The 27806-nt window shown below is 46.7% G+C and overlaps 1 protein-coding gene and 1 non-coding gene across 4 annotated transcripts in view; one reads left to right on the top strand and one right to left on the bottom strand.

The window, feature by feature from the left end:
* Positions 1 to 27806, bottom strand: part of F8 (coagulation factor VIII) — an 86139-nt gene that overhangs the window by 56598 nt on the left and 1735 nt on the right. For all 3 annotated transcript variants that reach the window (XM_028136431.2, XM_054713568.1, XM_054713574.1), the window contains exons 2-6: positions 11809 to 11930; positions 10797 to 10919; positions 7792 to 8004; positions 5569 to 5628; positions 4480 to 4596 (exon numbers count right to left, since the gene is read on the bottom strand). In XM_028136431.2, coding sequence (XP_027992232.2) covers positions 4480 to 4596; positions 5569 to 5628; positions 7792 to 8004; positions 10797 to 10919; positions 11809 to 11930 — 635 coding nt within the window. The remainder of the gene's footprint in view (positions 1 to 4479; positions 4597 to 5568; positions 5629 to 7791; positions 8005 to 10796; positions 10920 to 11808; positions 11931 to 27806) is intronic.
* On the top strand, positions 5820 to 5926 carry LOC114229011 (U6 spliceosomal RNA). Its single transcript, XR_003615107.2, has one exon. It is a non-coding gene; the product is annotated as a U6 spliceosomal RNA (small nuclear RNA).

Raw genomic sequence — 27806 nt, forward strand, 5'->3', positions numbered from 1 at the left:
GGGGGAGGCCGCGCTCCCCTGGGTCCGAGTGAGGCCAGGGGTCAATAGATCCAGTTGAGGCCTCGCGCATCTAGGCCCGGGTGAGCCCAAGTGGCCCTGGGTCTGGGAGAGGCCAAACATCCCTGGGTCCAGGTGAGACCATGTGTCCCTGGATCGGGTGAGGCCTCGTGAACCTAGGCCCGGGTGAGCCCAAGTGGGCCTGGGTCTGGGAGAGGCCAAGCGTCCCTGGGTCCGGGTGAGACCATGTGTCCCTGGATCCGGGTGAGGCCTCGTGCACCTAGGCCCGGGTGAGCCCAAGTGGCCCTGGGTCTGGGAGAGGCCAAGTGTCCCTGGGTCCGGGTGAGACCATGTGTCCCTGGATCCGGGTGAGGCCTCGAGCACCTAGGCCCGGGTGAGGCCACGTGCCCCTGGGTCTGGAAAAGACCAAGCGCCCCTGGGTCCAGGTGAGACCATGTGTCCCTGGATCCGGGTGAGGCCTCGTACACCTAGGCCCGGGTGAGCCCAAGTGGCCCTGGGTCTGGGAGAGGCCAAGCGTCCCTGGGTCCGGGTGAGACCATGCGTCCCTGGATCCGGATGAGGCCTCGTGCACCTGGGCCCGGGTGAGCCCAAGTGGCCCTGGGTCTGGGAGAGGCCAAGCGTCCCTGGGTCCGGGTGAGACCATGTGTCCCTGGATCCGGGTGAGGCCTCGTTCACCTAGGCCCGGGTGAGCCCAAGTGGCCCTGGGTCTGGGAGAGGCCAAGCGTCCCTGGGTCCGGGTGAGACCATGCGTCCCTGGATCCGGATGAGGCCTCGTGCACCTAGGCCCGGGTGAGCCCAAGTGGCCCTGGGTCTGGGAGAGGCCAAGTGTCCCTGGGTCCGGGTGAGACCATGCGTCCCTGGATCCGGGTGAGGCCTCGTGCACCTAGGCCCGGGTGAGCCCAAGTGGCCCTGGGTCTAGGAGAGGCCAAGCGTCCCTGTGTCCGGGTGAGACCATGTGTCCCTGGATCCGGGTGAGGCCTCGTGCACCTAGGCCCGGGTGAGCCCAAGTGGCCCTGGGTCTGGGAGAGGCCAAACATCCCTGGGTCCAGGTGAGACCATGTGTCCCTGGATCGGGTGAGGCCTCGTGAACCTAGGCCCGGGTGAGCCCAAGTGGCCCTGGGTCTGGGAGAGGCCAAGCGTCCCTGGGTCCGGGTGAGACCATGTGTCCCTGGATCCGGGTGAGGCCTCGTGCACCTAGGCCCGGGTGAGCCCAAGTGGCCCTGGGTCTGGGAGAGGCCAAGTGTCCCTGGGTCCGGGTGAGACCATGTGTCCCTGGATCCGGGTGAGGCCTCGAGCACCTAGGCCCGGGTGAGGCCACGTGCCCCTGGGTCTGGAAAAGACCAAGCGCCCCTGGGTCCAGGTGAGACCATGTGTCCCTGGATCCGGGTGAGGCCTCGTACACCTAGGCCCGGGTGAGCCCAAGTGGCCCTGGGTCTGGGAGAGGCCAAGCGTCCCTGGGTCCGGGTGAGACCATGCGTCCCTGGATCCGGATGAGGCCTCGTGCACCTGGGCCCGGGTGAGCCCAAGTGGCCCCGGGTCTGGGAGAGGCCAAGCGTCCCTGGGTCCGGGTGAGACCATGTGTCCCTGGATCCGGGTGAGGCCTCGTGCACCTAGGCCCGGGTGAGCCCAAGTGGCCCTGGGTCTGGGAGAGGCCAAGCGTCCCTGGGTCCGGGTGAGACCATGCGTCCCTGGATCCGGATGAGGCCTCGTGCACCTAGGCCCGGGTGAGCCCAAGTGGCCCTGGGTCTGGGAGAGGCCAAGTGTCCCTGGGTCCGGGTGAGACCATGCGTCCCTGGATCCGGGTGAGGCCTCGTGCACCTAGGCCCGGGTGAGCCCAAGTGGCCCTGGGTCTAGGAGAGGCCAAGCGTCCCTGTGTCCGGGTGAGACCATGTGTCCCTGGATCCGGGTGAGGCCTCGTGCACCTAGGCCCGGGTGAGCCCAAGTGGCCCTGGGTCTGGGAGAGGCCAAGCGTCCCTGGGTCCGGGTGAGACCATGTGTCCCTGGATCCAGATGAGGCCTCGTGCACCTAGGCCCGGGTGAGCCCAAGTGGCCCTGGGTCTGGGAGAGGCCAAGCGTCCCTGGGTCCGGGTGCGACCATGTGTCCCTGGATCCGGATGAGGCCTCGTGCACCTAGGTCCGGGTGAGCCCAAGTGGCCCTGGGTCTGGGAGAGGCCAAGCGTCCCTGGGTCCGGGTGCGACCATGTGTCCCTGGATCCAGATGAGGCCTCGTGCACCTAGGTCCGGGTGAGCCCAAGTGGCCCTGGGTCTGGGAGAGGCCAAGCGTCCCTGTGTCCGGGTGAGACCATGTGTCCCTGGATCCGGGTGAGGCCTCGTGCACCTAGGCCCGGGTGAGCCCAAGTGGCCCTGGGTCTGGGAGAGGCCAAGCGTCCCTGGGTCCGGGTGCGACCATGTGTCCCTGGATCCAGATGAGGCCTCGTGCACCTAGGTCCGGGTGAGCCCAAGTGGCCCTGGGTCTGGGAGAGGCCAAGCGTCCCTGGGTCCGGGTGCGACCATGTGTCCCTGGATCCAGATGAGGCCTCGTGCACCTAGGTCCGGGTGAGCCCAAGTGGCCCTGGGTCTGGGAGAGGCCAAGCGTCCCTGGGTCCGGGTGAGACCATGTGTTCCTAGATCCAGATGAGGCCTCGTGCACCTAGGCCCGGGTGAGCCCAAGTGGCCCTGGGTCTGGTAGAGGACAAGCGTCCCTGGGTCCGGGTGCGACCATGTGTCCCTGGATCCGGATGAGGCCTCGTGCACCTAGGCCCGGGTGAGCCCAAGTGGCCCTGGGTCTGGGAGAGGCCAAGCGTCCCTGTGTCCGGGTGAGACCATGTGTCCCTGGATCCGGGTGAGGCCTTGTGCACCTAGGCCCGGGTGAGCCCAAGTGGCCCTGGGTCTGGGAGAGGCCAAGCGTCCCTGGGTCCGGGTGCGACCATGTGTCCCTGGATCCAGATGAGGCCTCGTGCACCTAGGTCCGGGTGAGCCCAAGTGGCCCTGGGTCTGGGAGAGGCCAAGCGTCCCTGGGTCCGGGTGCGACCCTGTGTCCCTGGATCCAGATGAGGCCTCGTGCACCTAGGCCCAGGTGAGCCCAAGTGGCCCTGGGTCTGGGAGAGGCCAAGTGTCCCTGGGTCCGGGTGAAGCCAGAGCCTGGGTCCGGGTGAGGCCGTGTGCCCCTGGATCCATCCGGGTGAGGCTGGGTCCCAGGCCCAGGTGAGACCACGCGCCCCTTGGGTATGGGTGAGGCCACGTGCCCCTTAGTCCGGGTGACGCCGTGCCCCTGGGTTCGGCCGAGACCAAACCAGAGGGAGTCGGACCTCCGTTACCGCCATTTGTCCACCATCCAGAGCTGGGGGGTCAGTGCTGACATGTACACATAAGGAACTACTGGACATTGAAATTGAGTCTCAAAAGAACTGTTGGTCCAGGGGGAAGCTCGCTACAGACTGATTCATTTGCCTGTCAGCATAACTATTATTGCTCGTCTCACATTCAGTGCTTATTAGTATATATCTAGTGACATATGATCTCGCTCATCTAGGAGAAATGATGAACAACATAGACTGAGGAACAAGAACAGAACCAGAAGCAAGGAGGCATCGATCGGACTATCGGGCCTCAGAGGGAGGATAGGGGAGGGTAGGGGGAGGGTGGGGGGAGGGGGAGAGTTCAACCAAAGGACCTGTATGCATGCATATAAGCCTATCCAACGGTTAAGTTCAACAGGGGATTGGGGCATGGGTGGGGAGAGGGGTGGGATGGGAATGGGGGGATGAGGACAAATATGTGACACCTTAATCAATAAAGAAATTAAAAAAAAAAAAAAAAAAAAAAAAAAAATAAAGTACTGCTTCATTATATTGCCAATCTAATTCTCATGTCTTTGTATGTGACTGTTTCTCCCAGGTCTCTGTGTTCTCGCAATTCCACAATAATAATTTTGTGTTGGGACCTTTTTTATTTATTTATCCTGATGTGAAATTTTAATACAAAGACTCAAATCTTTTTATTCTTAACACATTCCTTTAATTTTTTAAAATCCATATTTAAACATATTCTTAATCTCTTTTTTGGTTTTACTTTCTGAGAGATTTTTATCTATTCGACCTATTTTCTATTTTGGCCATTGTAGTCCTAATTTTGTGAGCATATTCATGTTTTGATTATTTCTTCATAGAATCCTATTATTACTTTATTAATGCAGGATCTTGTTGAATCTTTAAAATATATATATATATATATGATTTCAGAGAGGAAGGGAGTGGGAGAGGTAGAAACATCAATGATGAGAGAGAATCATTGATCGGCTGCCTTCTGCACAACCCCTACTGGGGATCAAGCCTCCAACCTGGGCATATGCCCTTGGCTGGAATCGAACCCAGGACCCTTCAATCTGCAGGCCAACACTCTATTCACTGAGCCAAACCAGCTAGGATGAATCTGGGGATTCTTCAGCGAGTGTGTACATACCTGGAAGAGACCGGTTTACATAGCCATTGATTGTGTGCATTTCAGTCCGGGGCCGAACAGATGCAGGATCCGTAGCCTGTGTGGAGGACTCATATGTTTCTGAATGCCAACTTTTTCCTGATGAGAAAGGATGCAAATGTAGGACCAACTGAGTGTCTGTCTCATGACTGACCCTCCTTTTCTTCTTCCCTCTCTCCCATGGGGCAAAGACTGCTCACACCTTAAGCATTTTTTCTTTTTTTTTAAAAAATATATTTTTATTGATTTCAGAAAGGAAGGAGAGGGAGAGAGAGATAGAAACATCAATGATGAGAGAGAACATTGATTTCCAGTCAGGGGACATGCCCGGGGTGCAGGAGGCGGCTGATCAATGATTCTCTCTCATTGTTCATGTTTCTATATCTCTCCCTCCCTTCCTCTCTGAAATCAATAAAAATAAAGAAATAAGTAAGTAAATAAATAAAAGTTAAGAGGTGAAGATAAAAGAAGGTATATTCAATGAAGCAGAGAGTAGAATGGTGGTTTCCAAGAGCTGGGGTGGGGAAATGGGGCTATATTAGTCAAGGGTACAAACTTTCAGTTTTAAAATGAATAAGTTCTGGGGATATAAAGTACAGGCGTAATAATCATAGTTACTATGAGTGTGCTGAACACTGGGAATACGCTAAGAGAGTAGATTTCACGTACACTTGTCACACACAAATGGTCACTGTGAGGAGATGGATGTTAATTAACTTGACTGTATATATGTATGTAAAATCATCACCTTAAATATATACAATGTACAATTTTTACTAAAATTTTCTTAAGCAAAAAGTCCTTGTTTGTGGATTTAATGAGAGGGATTAGGCTAACCTGTGACCCAGCTCCTGTATCTTCTTACCTCAGCTGCCAATGAAACCAAGGGTGCATTTAGGGGTGGGGATTCACTGTCATTTCCACCTCCTTCATTTCTGAACAGTAAAGTAATTTATGATCTTTCTAGAGTCACTTCCTCTGGACAATAGCAGCTCTCATCTCAAGTACCAGAATAAATTAATGTATTTGCTTTCTTTCAGGAGTTCAAAATTCAGAGTGCAGCTCACTAACCTTCATCAAATACAGCAAAAAGTAGTACAAATTCGTGTGTCCTTTCTTTGGCCAGACTCCCTGCAAAAGAAGCAAAGGCATTCATTGTCTATTGAAAATCCTTTCCCAGCAATTTGACACTAGGAGGAGACATTACTTCATCAACAGCCTGAGAGTAGCACAGATGTAGTCCTTTGCCTCTTGTTAACTTTACCATAACATCATTTCTTTGGTGTGATGTCTCCTATACCAATGCTTCTAGAACTATTTGGGTGCTCGCTTCGGCAGCACATATACTAAAATTGGAATGATACAGAGAAGATTAGCATGGCCCCTGCGCAAGGATGACATGCAAAGTCGTGAAGCGTTCCATATTTAAAAACAAACAAACAACTATTTGGGGTAAAGAACCTTTTTTCCCCCCAAATTTCACATTTGTTTCAGACCACAACTTTTGTAAAATGTAATAAAAATGAATTACTAGCCCAGCCAGCATGGGTCAGTGGTTGAGCATTGACCTATGAACCAAGAGGTTGTGGTTCGATTCCCGGTTAGGGCACGTGCCCCCGGGTTGCAGGCTCCATCCCCAATGTGAGGTGGAGAGAGATTAACCAAAGAACTTAAATGCATATATGCATTACCTCTGGACACAGACAATAGGGTGGTGAAGGCCTGGGACGGGGCGGGAACCGTGTAGAGGGAGGCAATGGGGGGAAAAAGAGGGACATCTGTAATAATCTCAACAATAAAGATTTAAAATATATATATTTTTAAAAAGATATATAAAATACAAGCCCATGTAATCATATTTTATATAGTATATACACGTGTTCAGAGCAAATATAAGAGAAAAAGAAAAATTACAAAATGTGCCTATAAGCAATTAATATAGAGAATTTCTATTATGTTTAACATTTTTACTTCTGCAGTTGTAAATAAACAAAAAAGTTGTGAGCAAAATAACAACTGTCTATATTAAACACCTCAGTTACACTTTATTTATTTATTTTTTAAATTGAACTTTTATTTTTTTTATATGTTTTTATTGATTTCAGAGAGGAAGAGAGAGGGATAGAGAGCCAGAAACATCAATGATGAGAGAGAATCATCGATCAGGCTGCCTCCTGCACGCCCCCCCACTGGGGACCGAGCCCGCAACCTGGGCATGTGCCCTTGGCCGGAATCGAACCCAGGACCCTTCAGTCCACAGGCCAACGCTCTATCCTCTGAGCCAAGCCAGCTAGGGCTCAGTTACACTTTAAATGAACACCATGTACACCAATATTTAAAATTGTTAATGCTAAAAATGAGCTTGCTTCATGCGTTAATGGTTGAATTTGTTGGTTGTCTTTCTTAGCATTTCTTCATTTGGGGGGAAAGTTTTCTTTGAAGCCTTATTCTGAGTAGGAAGATTTTTGCTTATGATATTCCCCTTTTGTCTCTCTTGTACCCTGGATGCTTGGAAAGTAAAAGTTGGACAAAGAAAGTAACTCACCTAGACAAATTTAAAATACAAGCAAATTTATCTGAAAACACTTTAATTATTTTATTTTTAAAATTATCAAGTAGTGGCCCTAGCTGATTTGGCTCAGTGGATAGAGCATCGGCCTATGGAATGAAGGGTCCTGGGTTTGATTCCGGTCAAGGACATGTACCTCGGCTGCAGGCTTGATCCCTGGCCCCTGTCAGGGCATGTGCAGGAGGCAACCAATTGATGTGTCTCTCTCATATTATTGTTTCTCTCTCCGTCTCTCCCCGTGCCTTCCACTCTCTCGAAAAATCAATGGAAAAAATACCCTCAGGTGAGGATTAACAAAAAAAACAAAACAAAAAGTGCATTGTGGCAACATAGGATGAACACCTGTTCTTCTAGGAAACTAGATTACGTTCCTTTACCTGGGCATGATGTTAGGGGAAAGGAACCTCTTTCAGAGTAAAGAACATAAATGTTATCTTTTTTTTTCTTTTTTTAAAATATATTTTATTGATAATAGAGAGTGAGAAACATTGATGAGAGAGAAACATCGATCAGCTGCCTCCTGCACACCTCCTACTGGGGATGGGCCCGCAACCAAGGTACATGCCCTTGACTGGAATCGAACCTGGGACCTTTCAGTCCGCAGGCCGACGCTCTAGCCACTGAGCCAAACCGGTTAGGGCATAAATGTTATCTTTTATGGATAGACCCAGATGTTTGTATTTCTCTGCTTATTTCCTCTCAATCCTACCTTTCCTTACACTTACCTTCTCTACAAACCAGGAGGGTTCCAATGAGACCTGAATTCAGGTCTTTCACCAGGTCCACATGAGAAAAATAGGAGTAGGTGAGACATGGTGGGTCAGAGGCCATTGGACCATTCTCCTTCAGGACCTCCCAGACATAGGTATGACTTTCACCAGGAATGACTTTATCATCTTCCTTCTCCCTTTGGCTGGTCTGATCCTCATATTCAGCACCTAAAGCAAGAATGCATAAAATTGTCATTTTTAGGCCCTTTGTCCACTCAGGGAAACATATCAAGTTTATTGTCACCAGTAGATTCTACACAAGCAACAGCCTTTCTGCATCTTTATTTGAAAGACTAATAAGCAGCAGCTATAGCTCAGCAAGCATGGCTCAGTTGTTGAGCATCGACCTATGAACCAGGCAGTCACGGTTTGATTCCCGGTCAGGGCACGTGCCTGGGTTGTAGGCTCCATCCTCAGTGTGGAACATGCAGGAGGCAGCTGGCCAGTGATTCTCTCTCATCATTGATGTTTCTATCTCTCTCTTCCTCTCCCCTCCTTTCTGAAATCAATAAAAAAAATGACAGGCAAGCAAAGCCATAGAGATACAAAACATATCAGTGGTTGTCTGGGACTGGGGTTGGGAATGGGGCTTGAACTTGAAAGAGAGAACCTCTTTAAGTGTCCTAAAGCTGGATTGTGTTGATGACTGCACAACTGTCTAAATTTACTAAAAGTCATCTAATTACCTTAAATGGGTGAATTTTGTGGTATCTAATTTGTACCTCAATAAAGCTATTTAAAAATGCTATGAGGTAGCTACACACAAAAAGCAATTTGAGATGGATCACAGACCTATACGTGAAGGGTAAAATAATAAAACTTCTAGAGGAAAGCATAGAAGACAACCTTCATGACTTTGGGATAGGCAAATGTCTTAATAAACAAAACACAAAGCTCTAAAATAAAAGAAAAATGTGATAAATTTTTGTGTTTCATTAACTGTTGAATTTCCATGCTTCATTAACTTTTAAGAACATGTGTTTATGAAAATAAAATTAAGATAGTAAAAATTCAACCCACAGACTAGAAGACATGCAAATATTTATATGTCATTGGATTTATATTTTGAATATTAAGTACCTCCACAAGTCGATAAGAAAATAATAAACAACTCATTTGTTTTCAGCAGGATAAACACTTAAACACTAGATCAGATACTTTACAAAAGGATATGAGAAAAGTCAACAAACTCATAGAATGATATTCAACATCATCACAAATTTACTTGACAACCGGGGCTCCCCCCAGACTAGTATAAGAAGGTCAGGTGCTTCTTGATTATAACATCCTATATAATAAAAACCTAATATGCAAATCGACCGAATGGTGGAATGACCGGTCACTATGATGCACACTGACCACCAGGGGGCAGACGCTCAATACAGGAGCTGTCCCCTGGTGGTCAGTGTGCTCCCACAGGGGGAGCGTCGCTCAGGCAGAAACCAGGTTCACGGCTGGCGAGCACAGCAGTAGTGGCGGGGAGCCTCTCCTGCCTCTGCGGCAGCACTAAGGACCCCTTGGGGGGATGTCGGCCTGCAGGCAGACATCCCCCAAGGGGTCCCGGACTGCAAGAGGGCACAGGCCAGGCTGAGGGGACCCCCCTCCCCAGTGCAAGAATGTCATGCACCGGGCCTCTAGTAAAAATATAAAGGCTCATGATGGGATTATAAATCACATGGGCATTAGGCCATCACCTGACTGTGTTGTTCCTGCGCAGAACCACTGTAGATGCCCGTGTGAGAAATTAGATAATCTATTTTCCCAAACCTCACCTGGCTTAGGGTACAAGTGCTATATGCTGCACAATTGTGAGAACCCTGGACTCCCTAAAATGCCCCTAGATTATTTTAAATGCTCCCAAGTAGATAAGCCTCATGGAAATAGCCAGCCCAGCTCTAGCCAGAGCTTGGAATGATTTTTCCTCTATACCACCTGCCCCGTCCTATCTCCTTCCCCCAATCCAGGTCAGCCCTGGCCTCATGAGTGCAACCCAGAAAATTAAGGTCTTCCAATTTCAGAATGAGAAACTGGTCAACATATAAGCACAGTTAGGCTGTACAACATGGAGCATGTGCTCCAATAATTTATTAAGGATTTTCTTGAATCTTCTTGATCTATCTATCTGGACAATATCCTAGTCAATTGTGGCACCCTCGTCACTCCCTTCCTGCGTTGTGAAATTAAGAAGAAGATTGTTGAAGTGGGGACCATGGCCAAACAGTTTGTTTGTTTTAACGAGGTCAGCTTGTGCTTCTGCTAGTTGTCTCTCATCCCTGGTGGCATCCATATTTAGAAATGGGGTAAGGGGAAGGAGAGACAATATCTGAAAAGTCAGAATCTAAAAAAGGAGAAGGAAAATTCTGTTTTGACTTTATACCATGAGTCTTGATTCCTCTCTAGTAAGTTTTCTGGGCATAGGAAGGCAGATGAAGTGGGAATTTTAGGATCTGTGGCTTGGATTCCCATGGGAGAAGAGGGGACCAAATAAAAATTTGGGGGATCAGACTAAAATGACAATGTTCTTAACTTCATAAAATAGGCCTAGGTTAGCCTCTTAACTATACTACTCACTAGTTTTATGACCTTATACTCAATACTAGAGGCCCGTTGCACGATATTCGTGCAAGAATAGGCCTTCCTTCCCCTGGCTTCACTCCCAGCTGCCCAGGAGCCAGCACGTCCCTGCTCCTGGCCCACCCGGGAGCCAGCAAGTCCTAGCTTCTTTCTGGAGCACCGCTCCTGTAGCTCCGTCTGCTGCCCCCCTTCCCCTCATAGCAGGTGTCACACTGCTCCATGCCTGCATATGCAAATTAACCTCCATCTTTGTTAGGTTAATTTGCATACTCACTCTGATTGGCTGTGGGCATAGCGGAGTGATGGTTAATTTGCATGTATCTCTTTTATTAGGTAAGATTCTTCTACCCCTAGATGACAGGACAATAGGAGGACATTTGACTCACCTTCAGACGCTTTCCAGTAGGAAACACCAACAGCATGAAGACTGACAGCATGAGAAGCCATGTTCTTAAGTGTAATGACCACCGTGTCAGAAACCTCAGCCCGAATGGTAGGACCCAGCAGACCTGCAAGAGTGAAATGGACCCCAAAGGTCAGTTGGAGGGTGGCACTCCAGAAAACCTGTTGTTATGAAAGTTATGGTCCAAGTCACAGTGGAGAAGCATGTCCCTGTGGTTACTGATAAAAAGTGGTAGTTGAATGAATGTAGAAACTACTATCACCAGCTCAACCTTATGATTGTTCTGAGGACACAGTTCTGCCAATTCCTTCAATGCATTCATTCATTTAACTAATAGTAGCTGCGTTCCTACTACAGTGTATTCTAGAGACTGTCCTAGGCAGCTGTAGTGAATAGGACAGATGATGGAGATCACATTTGAGAGACATTAAGCACATAAAAAATAAATAAGCCCAGCCGGTGTGGCCCAATGGTCGAGCATTGACCCATGAACCAAGAGGTCATGGTTGACTTCCATTCAGGGTACATGCCCGGGTTGCGGGCTCAATCCCCAGTAGGGGGCGTGCATGAGGCAGCCAATCAATGATTCCTGAATAGGTGGGTTGATATCTCTCTTTAGAATTTGGGGATACTTGTCACCTATAACTTTTAGCAATAATTCTAAGATAGAAAATGTTTCATCTTAACATCTTGTTGCATGCTTATTTGATATCTAAGTGAAGGTATCAAGCAAGCAGTCATAACTGAAGATATAAACTTAAGATTATTAACATAGAGATGATATTTTAAAGCTATGAGACTGAACAAGATCATCTAGGGATTGAAGGCAGAGAGAAAATAAAACAAATGCAGGTCCACGACCCTCTAATATCTACAGTAAAAGCAGAGGCGGAGGGCCCAGCAGAAAAAATTGAAAATATTCACCCAGTCTGTTTCCCCGATAGGTGGTAGTAGATACCCAGTTTTATAATAAACAACCAATACTGTTTTCATACCCATCCATGGTGGCCTCGGCTTGGCAGTGTTGAAAAAGTGATCTGTGAACTCTACAAAGACAGTCTTTTTGTATATGACTGAGGTGTTGAATGGAAAAGATCTTGGCACTTCAGGAGGAAACCTGTGTGAAAAAAGGAAAAAGTTATATGATAAATCATAGCCCTAGCCGGTTTGGCTCATTAGAGCATTAGAGCATTAGCCTGCGGCCTGAAGGGTCCCGGGTTTGATTCTGGTCAAGGGCACATGCCTGGGTTGCAGGCTCGATCCCCAGTGGGGTGTGTGTGTGTGTGTGTGTGTGTGTGTGTGTGTGTGTGTGTGTAGGAGGCAGCCTATAAATGATTATCTCATCATTGATGCTTTTATCTCTCTCTCCCTCTCTCCCTCTCTCTCTGAAATCAATACAATTTTTTTTTAAAAAAATGATAAATCAGCCCTAGCTGGTTTGGCTTAGTGGATAGAGCATGGGTGTGCAGACTGAAGAGTTCCAGGTTCAATTCCGGTCAAGGGCACATGCCCAGGTTGTGGGCTCAATCCCCAGTAGGGGGGGCATGCAGGAGGCAGCTGATCAATGATTCTCATCATTCATGTTTCTCTCTCTCTCTCTCTCTCTCTCTCTCTCTTCTCTCTCTCTCTCTCTCTCTTTCCTCCCTGAAATCAATACAAATATATTTGAAAAAAAAATGGAAACTCATATAATTGATACCCATACAGTGCATCAGGTAAAAAATCATTTGCCAAAGCAATAACTACAGCATCCTTCAATTTCATCTCTAAAACAGACTATAACTTTTATCTAAGTACCTTGTATTCAAATTTTGTCAGTATGTACCTAAAATTATACTTTCCTTCATGAAGATACCAGAAAATGACCTTCCAATGAAGACTATGTATATTGAGACCTAAAGGTGCCAGGAGCTGTAATTTAGAGTCAAATCTCCATTAATACTAATTATTTCTTAAAACATATCTTTATTGCTTTCAGAGAAGAAAGGACAGGGTGAGAGAGAGAGAGAAATACCAATGATGAAAGAGAATCATTGATTGGCTGCCTCCTGCACACCCCACCCTGGGGATGGAGCCTGCAACCCAAGCATGTGCCCTGATGGGGAATCGAACTGTGACTTCCTGGTTCATAGGTCGATGTTCAACCACTGAGCCACGCCGGCTGAGCAAATGCTCATTCTTGTCTCCAGTCAGATACTCCCAATTATCCATTTATTTGTGGATCAGCTACTAAATCAGAAATCTTATAATTAATTACATAAATGTTCCCCAAATATTTCCTATGTCTAAAGGATAAAACTCTTTTAGGTGAAGGCTGGTTCCCAAAACCTTTTCCTCTCTCCCTACCTGACAAGCTAGGTTGTTGTTTCCTGAGGCCCAGCAGTCAAAAGGACCAATGCGAATCCTAGTGAAGAAGGGCCCCATGAATTGGTAGGAAATACCAAGTGGTTGAGGTGATTATTTCCACGCACTAGTTTTCATTTGCTAATTAGTTTTGCACCCCAGGGAGTGTTTCTGCAGTTTTCTTTATGCCATAGAGAGCCTCTCCTGGATTATGCTTCTGGACATCTAACTCTTTTTTTTTAAAATTTCTTTATTGATTAAGGTGTCACATATTTGTCCTCATCCCCTCATTCCCATCCCACACCCCTCCCCACGGATGCCCCAACCCCCTGTTGAACTTAACCGTTGGATAGGCTCATATGCATGCACACAAGTTCTTTGGTTGATCTCTCCCCCCTCCCCCCAACCTCCCTTATCCTCCCTCTGAGGCCCGATAGTCCGATCGATGCCTCCTTGTTTCTGTGTCTGTTCTTGTTCATCAGTCTATGTTGTTCATCATTTCCCCTAGATGAGCGAGATCATGTGTCACTAGAGATATACTTATAAGAACTGAATGTGAGACGAGCAACAACAGTTATGCTGACAGGCAAATGAATCAGTCTGTAGTGAGTTTCTTTCTGAACCAACAGTTCTTTTGAGACCCAACATCAATGTCTACCAGTTCCTTATGTGTACATGTCGGCACTGACCCCTCAGCTCTGGATGGTGGACAAATGGTGGTAATGCAGGTCCGACTCCCTCTGGTTTGGTCTCGGCCGGACCCAGGGGCATGGCTTCACCCGGACTCAGGGGCACGTGGCCTCACCCAGACCCAGGGGGCGCGTGGCCTCACCCGGGCCCGGGACCCAGCCTCACCCGGATCCAGGGGCACACGGCCTCACCCGGACCCAGGATCCGGCTTCACCCGTACCCAGGGGCGCAAGGCCTCACCCGGACCCAGGGACCCATGGCCTCACCCGTACCCAGGGGCGCAAGGCCTCACCCGGACCCAGGGGCGCGTGGCCTCACCCGGACCCAGGGGCGCGTGGCCTCTCCCAGACCCAGGTGGACATCTAACTCTTATCTCTCACCACATTTTACCCACTGGTTTTGTTTCAACAATCAAGGGACTATAGGCACAGGCATGGACATTTCGGGAATGAATATTCATGTGGAGAAAGCAAGGCTCTTGCCCTGGAAGAAACTTTTCACGTGTAGATCCTGGTCTTCAAACCTTGATCAGTCAAAAAAAAAAACTGAGCACTCACTCCCCCTACAGATGTATAGTCATTCACTTATAAACCATACTAGAGGCCCGGTGCACGAGTTTGTGCACGGGTAGGGTCCCTCAGCATGGCCAGTGATCGGGGCCATCGGGGCCATCAGGGGCCGTCTCGCTCAGTCCCAATCAGGGCCAATGGGGGCTGGCCAGCCAGGGGGAGGGATGGCGGGAGGTTGGCTGGTGGTGGGAGGTTGGTTGTGGGAGTGCACTGACCACTAGGAGGCAGCTCCTGCGTTGAGCATCTGCCCTCTGGTGGTCAGTGGATGTCATAGCAACTGGTTGACCGGTCGCTGGGTCAACCGGTCGTAATGGTCACTTAGGCTTTTATATGAAGAGATACTACATGCCACTGTGCCATCATAAAACACATGCTAGAAATAAATACGAAAGAAGAGAGGTTTTTAAAGATATATAATTACACTAGAGGCCTGGTGCATGAAATTTGTGCACTGGGGAGGGGGGTGTCCCTCAGCCCAGCCTGCACCCTCTCCAATCTGGGACCTCTCAGGGGATGTCCGATTGCCAGTTTAGGCCTCATCCCACAGTCAGATATCCCTCTCGTAATTCGGGACTGCTGGCTCCCAAACGCTCGCCTGCCTGCCTTCCTGATTGCCCCTAACCTGCTTCTGCCTGCCAGCCTGATCACCCCCTAACCACTCCCCTGCCAACCTGATTGACACCTAACTGCTTCCCTGCCAGCCCGGTCGCCCCCAACTGCCCTCCCCTGCTGGCCCAGTCACCCTTAACTACCCTTCCCTACAGACCTGGTCGCCCCCAACTACCCTCCCCTGCAGGCATGGTCCCCCTCAACTGCCCTCCCCTGCCGGCCTGGTCCCCCCCAACTGCTCTCCCCTGCCGGACATCTTGTGGTGGCCATCTTGTGACCACATAGGGGTGGCCATCTTGTGACCACATGGGGGCGGCCATCTTGTGCAAGGGTGTGATGGTCAATTTGCATATTACCTTTTTATTATATAGGATGTGGAGTGGGTGTTGTTTCTGATGTCTTGTTGACTCTCAAGGGCTTATGAAAAGCAGGAAATATGCCTGGCCGGTGTGGCTCAGTGGTTGAGCATCGACCTATGAATCAGGAGGTCAAAGTTCAATTCCCGGTCAGGGCACATGCCTGGGTTGTGGGCTCGATCCCCAGTGTGAAGACAACACACTGCAGGAAGCAGGTGATCAATGATTCTCTCTCATCATTGATGATTCTATCCTTCTCTCCCTCTCCTTTTGTCTCTGAAATCCATAAAATATATATATATATATGTGTGTGTGTAAGAAAAGTGGGAGATGTGATGGAAGGAGGACAACACAAATAAATGGTGATACACTTGGTATGTGATACCACTGAAGAAAGAACCCCAAACATTAACTAGCAAGACATACACACTCTTGTTACAAATGACAATAATAAGGATAAGGTGGGGAAAGGAGAGCAGCTTCCGACTGTGGATATTAGTATGCTTGAAGCAAAAGCCACACCATACCTAGGATTACCAGGATGTGAAATCAATAACAATGTACCTGACATTTATTGCTTATTTCTTTCTCAATCTTTTGCTGAAATAACAAAAATATCAATGTTTATTTCAGGAGCAGCCACACCAGAGAATCATTCATTCCTGTAAGATTTTTTTTTCCTTTTTCTTATAAAGGCTTTAGTAGGAATGCTGAGGTAGAGAAGGAAAATGCAATATAAAATTGTGAAAGTTGTGAAAAATTGTGAAAAATCAGTGATGTACAAGGAATAAATCAAAAGGTACCTTGAAGGAAATGAAAATAAAAACACAACAACAACCCCAAATCTCTGGGACAAGGCGAAGGCAGTCCTAAGAGAGAATTTCATAGTATTATGGGCCTATCTCAAGAAACAAACAAACAAAAATCTCAAATAAACAATCTAACTTCACACTAAAAGGAACTTGAAAAAACAAAAACAAAGCTCAAAGTGAGTAGAAGGAAGGAAATAATAAAGACTGGAGCAAAAATAAATGAAATAGACTTTAAAAAAAACAATACAAAAGATCAATGAAACCAAGAGCTGGTTCTTTCAAAAGATAAAGTTTGACGAACCTTTAGCCAGACTCATTAAAAAAAAAAGATGGAGCCTTAGCTGGTTTGGCTCAGTGGATAGAGCACTGGCCTGTGGACTGAAGGGTCCGGGGTTCAATTCCAGTCAAAGGCACATGCCCGGGTTGCAGTCTCAATCCCCAGTAGGGGACGTGCAGGAGGCAGCCGATCAATGATTCTCATCATTGATGTTTCTATCTCTCTCTCCCTCTCCCTTCTTCTCTGAAATAAATAAAAAATATATTTTAAAAAAGACAGGAGTCAAACAAATAAAATTAGAAATGAAAGAGTAGAAGTAACAACTGACAACAAATAAATACAAGGGATTGTAAGAAAATATTATGAACAACTATATGCCAACAAATTGAACTATCTGGACCAAATGGATAAATTCCTAGAAACATACAATTTTCCAAAACTGAATCAGGAAAAAAATCAGATAATTGGAATAGACAGATTACTACTAGTAAAATCAGAGGTGTAATAAAAAACTCCCAACAAACAAAAGTCCTATACCAGATGGCTTCACATGTTTGTTTTTTTCCAAAGCATTCAAAGAAGAACTAACATCTATTCCTTGTCAATCTATTCCAAAAAATTCAAGAAGAGGGAAGGCTCCCAAGCTTATTTTATGAGGCCAGCATTATCCTAATTCCAAAACCAGATAAAGACACTACAAAGAAAGAAAATTATAGGCCAAAGTCCCTGATGAACACAGATGCTAAAATCCTCAACAAAATATTAGCAAACCAAATCCAGCAATACATTAAAAAGATCACACACCATGATCCAGTGGGATTTACTCTGGGGGTGCAAGATTGATACAATATCCGCAAATCAATAAACATGCTACACCACATAAACAAAATGAAGGACAAAAAAACCCCCCACATGATCATATCAATAGATGCAGAAAAAACATTTGATAAAATCCAGCATTAATTTATGATAAAAAGTCTCAGCAAAATGGGAATAGAGGGAACATCCCTCAACATAATAAAGGCCATATACAACAAAATCACAGCCAACATCATACTCCATGGGCAAAAACTGCAGATGTTTCCCTTAAGATCAGGAGCAAGGCATGGATGTGTGCATTCACCACTCTTACTTGACATCGTACTGGAAGTACTAGCCATAGCAATCAGCCAAGAAGAAGAAATAAAAGGCATCCAAATTGGAAAAGAAGAAGTAAAACTGTCATTATTTGCAGATAACATGATACTACATATAAACAACTCTAAAGATTCTACCAAAAACTACTGGAACTAAGAAATGAATTCAGTGAAGAAGCAGGATACAAAATAAATACCTAGAAATCAGTTGTACTTTTATCCTATCTAATAAAGAGGGAATATGCTAATTGACCATCACACCCTCACAAAGATGGTGGCACCCACAGCCAAGAAGGAGGGAATATGCTAATTGACTGTCATGCCCTCAAAGATGGCGAAGCCCACAGCCACAAGATGGTGGTGCCCAGTCCTGTCAGCCCCGCTGGGGCAGCAGGCACGCGGCACGGCCGGGCCCACCCCCAGGAGGGTGTGGCTGCTCCGCGCACCTGCCTCCAGAGTCCCCCAGTCTCCTTGGCCGCCCAGGGCTGGCCCAAGGTACAGGCAATCCTCGGATGTCTGCTTCCCAGCCGCCCATGGCAGGCCTGAGGTGCAGGCAAGCCTCAGATGGTGGCTGCCCAGCCGCCCAGGGCAGTCCAAGGCTCAGGTAACTAGGGCTGGCCAAGGCTTGCACTGCCAGCAGTGGCAGCAGCAGAGGTGTGATGGGGACGTCGCCTTCCCCTGATTGCTGGGTCGCTTCCTGCCCCTGAGGGCTCCTGGACTGTGGGAGGGGGCAGGCCGGGCTGAGGGATCCCCCTCTAGTGCATGAATTTTCATGCACCAGGCCTCTAGTAATTATAGGAACACTTGCAATGTAATCCAGCTTTCAAAATGTTTTTTAGAGGAACCTGTCGACAAAGTAGAGTAGCCATCATTTAGTGAAGATACAAGAGCAGGAGAAATCTAGATAGTGATTCTAATATTGCAAAAAGGTAATAGAGGTGAATCTATAATAATAAAAGCATAATATGCTAATTAGATTAAACCGATGAACGACCTTCTGGACAACCCTCCAGATGAAGCAGGGGCTTTAACCTTTTGCACTCGGATGTCGAGTGTGACTCGACACGGTTAGCATTAGAATAAAGGAATTGAGAAAAAAGCAAGCGAGTGCAAAGGGTTAAGGGCCAAGGCAAGCCGCCGTGGCTGCGAGGGCCAAGCCCTTTGCACAAATTTTGTGCACCGGGCCTCTAGTATACCTATAATGAACTGTCAAAAAGGGTAGATGTGAGGCCATAAGACCTTTTTTGTGAGGCACACAGTTACCCTCCACCCACCCAAACCAGGAAACACTGGTGAAGGTGGGAAAATGCATCCAGGTTCACATCAGGGTTATACCTGAGTAGGTCCCCAAGTTTGTGCTCCTAGAGTTTTGATGAGGGGTATGGCCCAGAGACGCATGTTTGAACTATTCTAGTGAACAATAAAAATCCATCAAATCGCAGACCCTGCAATGTGAGTTTCCAGGAGTCACACCCAACTATAACTGCACGGAATGTTGGAAAAGAGAGAGATGGACAGACAGCTGCTCACAGATGGAGGCTCTGTGAGCCCCAGACATGTCGATGTGGAAACCAAGGCAGAAAGAATCAGCTGAGGAAACCAGGGAGACTGCCTCTTAAGAAAACAGAAGGGGTTGGGTGAGCCTTAGAATGGTGAGCCTACGCCTAACAGTGAGCACTCACTCACATAAAGTCAACTATTGGAAGCACGAGGAGAAACTGACCAGCATACAGTCACAGAGGAAGACCTTCCCACCCTTGGAGGGACCTAGCAGCAGACTGGCTGAAAAGGCTTCTTGAGCCTGCACATTGGTGTGGTTTTTTAAAAATATATTTTTATTGATTTCAAGAGGAAGGGAGAAGGAGAGAGAGAAACATCAATGATGAGAGAGAATCCTACATGCTCCCCCTCTCCCCTGCCCCACTGGAGATGGAGCCGTGACCTCCTGGTTCATAGGTAGGCTCAGCCACTGAGCCACGACAGCCGGGCCTGAGCATTGTTTTGAGTTGACCTCTTTCAGAGACCAACTGATTGGGGCAAAGGTGAGGCTGAGTTCATTCTCACCTCTCTAGGCGCCCTCCCCTCCCACAGAGCCCTGCATTTCGCTCCATTCCAGGGTTTTCTGGGCATCCACCCGAGAAGCACGTAGCAGGAGCAGCTCTGCCAACCCAAGGCCGTGACAAATGACTTTCTGTACTGGCTGAGGGCCAGAGGCTAGAGTACTGATAAGAAAGCTCTTCCAGTAAAAGGAGTTGATTTACCGAGGAAGGAATGAGGGCCTGCATTTTTAGAGAGCCACCAGCATGCTGCAGGAGCAGGTTATCAGAGGCACATCTTGTCCACTCTTGGTATACTGCCACCTTACTTTAAATCACACCCATGGCTCTATGGGGGATCCCTGCTGACCAGTTACTAGTGGAGGAAAAAGCCTGAGCTGTATTTACAGATGGGACGTCTTGATATGCAGATGCAAGCCAAAAACTGATGGCTGTAAATCCCCCAAGGGGCCCAACTTTGGCCATTGTTGTTGATTGCCCACTTTGGGTAGAAAGAGAAACGGCCTTCCCTAGCCAGTTTGACTCAGTGAATAGAGCATCAGCCTGGGGACTGAAGGGTCCCGGGTTCGATTCTGGTCAAGGGCACATGCTCGGGTTGCAGGCTCCATCTCCAGTAGGGGGCGTGCAGGAGGCAGCCGATCAATGATTCTCTCTCATCATTGATGTTTCTATCTCTCCTTACCCCATCCTCTTTTAAATCAATAAAAAATATATTAGGAAAAAAAAGAAGAAAGAGAAATGGCCCAAGGTTCAAATATATACAGACTAATGGACAACAGCAAATGGCTTGGTTGTCTGGGCAGGGGCCTTAAAAGAAAAGACTGAAATATCAGGGACAAAAATGTCACTGGGAAAGGCTTATTTAGTGAATAGACACAAAACAGAAAGATCCTTTCATATGTGAATGCCATCAGAGAGCCTCTACCATGGAAGAAACACAAAACAATAATGTGGACAAAATTACTAGCCATTAACATCAGCCATCCCAGTGCTAAGTGTTTCCGGTGGCAGGGAGAGAATTTATACATGGACACAAATGCCTGGATTCCTTCTGACTAAGGCAGATCTGGCTAGTGCAGGCCCCCAGAGTCCAACCTGTCAGCAATAGAAACCAATGCTGAGTTCCCAATATGGTACTGCCTATCATGGAGACCAGCCAGCCAGGTGACTGCATTGGACTTCTTCCGTCCTAGAAGGGATAGCACTTCATTCTGATTGAAAGAGACATGCATTCCAGGTACATGTTTAGCCTTTCCTGCCAGTACCACTCACTGAGGGCTTACAGCGGGTTTGAGTCCCTGATGTGGGATCTGATATAACATCATGTCAGACCAGGGGACCCACTGTACAGCAAAGGATGTGCTGGAGTGGACCCACGACCATAGTCTTCATTGGCTTTATCACATGCTCCCCCATCCAGAAGCTTCTACACAGAGCAGTGGCATGACCTCTTAAAGCACAGCTAAAGATGCAGCTTGCACAAGGCCCTGTGAGGATGGAGGGCCAATCTCCAAGGTGCTGTATAAGCATTCATGCAAAGATGCTTGTGTCCCCAATAAAAGGGCACCAAAGAGTGGCAGCAACAAAAGCTCTATTTACCATCACTCCCCATGACCCACCTAGCGACTCTGTGTTGCCCCTCCCTGCAGCTCTGGGCCTGGCAGTCTAGAAGGTTCCCACAGCAGGAACACAAGAGTCTCATTGAATGAGAAGCTAAAAGGTGATGCCTGGGCACCTGGGGCTACTCATAAGTACCAAAGGAGCAGCAGGCCAGACCTGGAGCTCCAAGGGAGGTGTTGTCACACCGGGGCAGGCAAGAATGTGCTACACTGAAGGGCAACCATACCACCTTAAAGGCACAGTGCAATGGCCACTGGGACCTGGAGAAACTGCCCTGATTCAGGTGAGGATGTGGGGGGTGTGAGTGGGGGCTGTGGTGGAGACAGGGATGGGGTGGCCAGGAAAAAACTCGACCCCCATCCACAAGTGGGGAGGGGGCAGCTGGAGGATGGCCCTGGGTCAGGAGCCCAAGACTCCTCCATTTCTTTCCCAAAGCAGCCCACAGGCCCTTCCCAGGGCAGGCCACGCCCCTTCCCACAGAAGGCCATGCCCCCTTCCCAGGATAGCCAGCGCTTAATGACTAATCAGTACAGTATCTATACTAATAAAAGGGTAGTATGCTAATTAGACCAGACGTATTCCGGACGACTATCCGGACAAAGCCACAGCGGCTGCCTGAGGCTCAGGCAAGCCAGGGATGGTGGCTGCCCAGTTGCCCAGGGCCAGCCCAAGGCTCAGGCAAGCCGCCAATGGCAGCTGCCCAGTGGCCTGAGGCTCAGTTAGGGGGTGATCAGGCTGGCAGGGGAGCAGTGAGGGGGTGATCAGGCTAGTAGGGGAACCGTTAGGGGCATCAGGCTGGCAGGCAGAAGCGGTTAAGGGCGATCAGGCAGGCAGGTAGGAAAGTAGTTAGGAGCCAGCAGTCCCGGATTGTGAGAGGGATGTCTGACTGCCAGTTTAGGCCCAATCCCTGTAGTCGGACATCCCCTGAGGGGTCCCAGATTGGAGAGGGTGCAGGCTGGGCTGAGGAACACCCCTCCATGCACAGATTTCGTACACTGGGCCCCTAGTATATAATAATAAAAGCATAATATGCTAATTAGACCGGAGGTCCTTCCGGATGACCTTCTGGATGAAGCCGGGGCTGTGAGGGAAGCCCGGGTCCCAGGTGCCAGAGGCGGCAGCTGGGGGAAGGAAGGCCTACTCTTGCACAGATTTCGTGCATCAGGCTTCTAGTGGAACTCTAAAGGCCTGGCCACGTTGGCCCAACTTAGGACAACTGAGAAGGGTCATTCCAGCCAGAGCTCCCTGTAAGGTCGGCCTGCACTGCAGCCCAGCTTCTCCCTCTGCCCACCCCTGCCTCTGCCCTGTCCTTCTCTTCCCTTCCTTTCCCGTTCTGGTCCTCAGAGCACTCTAAAGCAACTTCCTGCACATTCATCTCTGTGTCACAATATGCTTCCAGGGAACACAACCAGTGACATTAATTCATATTTAAATGTGCTCCAATTTCATCCACCTCTAAAAATTTCCATGGCACTAGCCTTGGCATAGACCTGCATGGTTTTTAGTTATTTAAACATTATTTGATGCCGATATCGTTGTGTGCCCTCTTCCCTTCAGTCCATTTGTCCCATCTCCTGGCCACTTTGAGACTCAAACTTATCAACTCATCCCCACTTTGTTCCTTTTCCTCTTTTCCCATTTTGTCTCCTAGGTTCTTCTGAGTCTATCCTACCCAGTTTCCCCAAAGTTTCCATTGGTTTCTAACAAGACTCAGATCCAAAGATAGGTATTTGACATGCACTTGCACAGTTTAATATTTCTGACTAACATGAAAATATAAGACACACAGGAAGTGTTTACTAGAGTAAGAGCTTGGAAAAGCAGAGAGGGAGAAGGATCAACAGTAGACAAAAACTGCCCGGCCAGCGTGGCTCAGTGGTTGAGCATTAACCTATGAACCAGGAGGTCACGGTTCAATTCCTGGTCAGGGCACATGCCTGGGTTGTGGGTTCCATCCCCAGTGTGGGATGTGCAGATCAATGACACTCATCATTAATGTTTCTATCTCTCTCTTTCCTTCTTCCTTCCTCTCTGAAATCAATAAAAATATATATTTTTAAAAAGAGTAGACAGAAACACATGTTTCTCCCTCTGAGGGAAAAAAAACACAGAAGTTGGATGAAGAAACAAGGTTGCGAGACAGAGAAACAGAAAGCCTAGTCCTAGGTTCAGAGTAGGTCTCTCCATTCAAAGGGACATACTAGACATTCCTAAGAGCATCAGCAGCAGCCAGGTGTGGGGTTCAGTTCAGAGATGAGCCTAACCAGGACCACAGAGCTCCCCAGCCAGAACTTTTCCATTAGAGTGAATATTTTTCACTGGAACAAAAATACGTGCCTGTCTCAGTTTCAGGGTAATCTGCACAGTAAGTGACAAAATGTTCCAGGATTCATAGGTTTTACTCCTTCCTAACTTTTGTGGGGTTTTTGTTTGTGCATTTCCCTTGAGACTTGATATATAAGTCTTGCCAAATATATTTGGCAACAATGTCCTTGACATGAACTGTTCTTTCACATTTTATCTAAAACCAATCAGAAAACCTGTTCTATTTCCTGACCCTTGCTTAGAAGAAGCTGAGCAGCTGCAGGAACAGATAATATAAAACTGAATTTCCCCAGATGTTTATTTCAAAGCTTGGCAGAGCATGGCAGGATGTGTCCAGAGTCAGCTGATCCTGTTAGTATCAAAATAATCTAGACTATAAAATGGTATCATAAAAATAAAAAAATCTAGCCCGAGCTGGTTTGGCTCAGTGGATAGAGCGTCGGCCTGCAGACTGAAGGGTCCCGGGTTCGATTCTGGTCAAGGACACATGCCTGGGTTGCGGGCTCGATCCCCAGGAGGGGGCGTGCAGGAGGCAGCCTGATCAATGATTCTCTCTCATCATTGATGTTTCTATCTCTCTGTCCCTCTCCCTTCCGCTCTGAAATAAATAAAAATACATTACAAAAAATGAAAAACAACAACAACATAACTACCATTCTAACTTTAAAAAAAATAAAATAAAAATTCTACCAATTTTTTCTTGGCAAGTACATGTGACTGCCTACACAACACAAAGCTAGATGACAAATAAATCCTTTTCTCCATTCAATTCAATTTTTTACTCAGACTATTATTCACTATGCCACATTTCTGACTAATATGAAAATATGTTGCATGTAGAGGGGAGCTACAAAACAAAGCACAATGCATTAAGTACAATTATCTCAATATTAATTTTTAACAATATCAACATTAATGGACACGTGGCTAAATATTCAGTTGGATACCAGGCTATCGACCATCTGGGCCTCTACTTCCAGGTCATTAACAGTGCACAACTTCCGCTATATAAACTATACAAAGAACTTATATCCCCTCCTCATACCATATGTATATAGTGAAATACTACTACACAGTGATTAAAATGATGAAAAATACTGGCAACATCAAATGTTGTCCAGGATGTGTGGAAATTGGCACTTTCATGCATTGTTGGTGGGACTACAAAATGGTACTGCCATTCCGGGAATCTGTTGGCAGTCCCTTATAAAGTGAAACATGCATTTACAATATGGTCCGGCAATTTCACTCCTAGATATTTAGCTAAAATAAATTAAAACAGATGTGCACACAAAAAACTTGTACAGGAATGTCCATAGTAGATTTATTTATATTAGTCCCCAAACAGGAAACATTCCAAAGGTCCAGGTGACAGTGAATGGATATGCAAATTATGATATGTTCCCATAATGGAGCAGTAATCAGCAATAAAAAGGCTAGAACTGCTGCATGCATCAACCTGGATGAATTTCCAAATCATGATGCTGAAGCTAAAAAGCCAGACATTGAAGAGTGCAAACTATGCCCAAACCGGTTTGGCTCAGTGGATAGAGCGTCGGCCTGCAGACTGAAAGGTCCCAGGTTCGATTCGGGTCAAGGGCATGTACCTTGGTTGCGGGCACATCCCCAGTAGGGGTTGTGCAAGAGGTAGCTGATCGGTGTTTCTCTCTTATCGATGTTTCTAACTCTCTATCCCTCTCTCTTCCTCTCTGTAAAAAATCAATAAAATATATTTTTTTAAAAAAAGAGTGCAAACTATGATTCTGTTGATATAAAACTCTTAAAACGTAAAAAATGAGTCTGTGATTCCAGAAAAAGCAGCTTATTGCTAGAGGCCTGATCAGGGGAAGGAAACTCAATGAAAAGTTGCAGAATGGTTGATGTAAATATTCATATGTTGATTAGGGTGGTACTTATGTAACTTCTATGCATTTGTGAAAACTTACCAAAATGCACATTTAAAAATCTGTGCCTTTGATCTAGCCAGTTTGACTCAGGGGATAGAGTGTCAGACTGCGGACTGAAGGGTCCCAGGTTTGATTCTGGTCGAGGGCACATGCCCAGGTTTTGGGCATGATCCCCAGTACCTCAATGATTCTCTCTTATCACTGATGTTTCCATCTCTCTCTCTCTCCCTCTCGTTTCCTCTCTTAAATCAATAAAAATATATTTTAAAAATTTTTTTTTAAAAAAAGAGAATGAGTCTCATTTAAAAAATAAAATAAAATCTGTGCATTTGCCCTACCCAGTTTGGTTTAGTGGATAGAGCCTCGGCCCACAGACTGAAGGGTCCCGGGTTTGATTCCAGTCAAGGGCATGTACGCTGATCCCTGCCCCAGTCAGGGCGAGTGTGGGAGGCAACCAATCGATGTGTCTCTCTCACATTGATGTTTTGCTTTCTCTGTCTCTCCCCATCCCTTCCAGTTTCTCTAAAAATCAATGAAAAATGTCCTTGGGTGAAGATTAACAACAACAAAATAATAATAAAATCAAATCTGTGCACTTCATTGTATGAAAGTTATACCCATGGTAGGCAAAATTTTGTCCCTCGTGACCTTTGTTATGCCCATGAATATGTTACCTGGCCAAAAACGACAACCAACAACATATGGAATTATGGTTGCTAATTAGCTGACCTTAAGAGGGGAGAGTTATCTGGGTAGGCCCAAGGTAATCAATCACAAAGGTTCTTTTTTGTTTGTTTGTTTGTATGTATGTATGTATGTATGTAAATCCTCACCTGAGGATATGTTTCCATTGATTTTTAGAGAGAGTGAAAGGGAGGGGAGAGACAGAGAGAAAGAAACATCAATGATGAGAGAGAATCATGTACTTCAGTGACAAGCTCTGGGGATCGAGCTTGTCACTGAGGTACATGGCCTTTGACCAGAATCGAACCTGGGACCCTTCAGTCCTTGGGCCAACGCTCTATCCACTGAGCCAAACCTAGGGCCACAAAGTGGAAGAGAGAGGCAGAAAAGAAGGTCTGAGAGATGTAGTGGAAATTTAAGTCAGACAGATTCAAAGCATGAGAAAGACTTAATGCACTCTTGTTAGTTTGAAGATTGGGGGTGGGGGTGGGGGAACACTACATGGAAATTGAGAGGAAGAACTGAATTCTAAATAAGCCTGGAAGTGAACTCTCCCGGAGCCTCCAATAAGGAACACAGCCCTGTCCACACCTTGATTTTGGCCTTGTGTGGCCCTGAGCAAAGTACCCAGTCATGCCCACTGAAACTGTGAGATAATAAATGGATGTTCTCGCATGCTTCTAAGTTTGAGGTAACTTGTTACACAGCAGTAGGAAACTAATAGAATACTCAAAATAGAGCTAAATATTAAAAATAACAAGCAAACAAAATTCAATTAAAATCATGTTTCTAAATGAAATCAAAGAGGATATTATAAACTATACTGAAAACAATGAAAAGTAAACTCTTCATACCACAACCTATGGAATATGGAAAAGATGTTCGCAGAGAAAAATATGTACCATTAAGAGCCTTCACTATTTTAAAGAAGGACAAAAAAGAGAAAAGTACATGTCACTTTTCCTCAGGTATTAGAAAAATACAGCACAATAAACTGAAAGAAACTAAGAAGAGATCATTGATAAGGGCAAAATCTAAAAAAAATGAATTAAATTTAAAAATAACTACAAAGCCCTGGCCAGGTGGCTCAGGTGGTTGGAGCATCGTCCTGTACACCAAAAGGTTGATGGTTCTAAAAAAAAAAGTGGAGGGTTCAATCCTTGGTTGGAGCATGTGCAGGAGGCAGCTGATCAATGATTCTCTCTCATCATTGATGTTTCTATCTCTCCTCCCTCTCCCTTCCTCTTTGAAATCAATGAAAAATATATTTTAAAAAAATGAAAAAGAGATATAACTACAGACACAGAATAGTTTAACAATATCACAAGATGATTATATAACTTGATATCAATACATTATCAAATACAGCGATAACTGCTTTCCAGGAAAATATATATAACCAAATTTGCCTGAAGAAGAGGTAGAAAAATCTGAATAAATTGATGACCATAGGCAATATTGAAAAGGTTATTTAGTACTACTTTCCCAAAATGAACCAGAATCCCCCAAAGATGAAAAGCTTCTGAACTCATGGCTAATACTATCCTTACGCCAAAATTGGGCAAAGAGGTCAAAACCACATCACACACACACACACACACAATACAA

This window comes from Eptesicus fuscus, chromosome 1 (assembly GCF_027574615.1).
Source record: "Eptesicus fuscus isolate TK198812 chromosome 1, DD_ASM_mEF_20220401, whole genome shotgun sequence".
Lineage (NCBI taxonomy): Eukaryota > Metazoa > Chordata > Mammalia > Chiroptera > Vespertilionidae > Eptesicus > Eptesicus fuscus.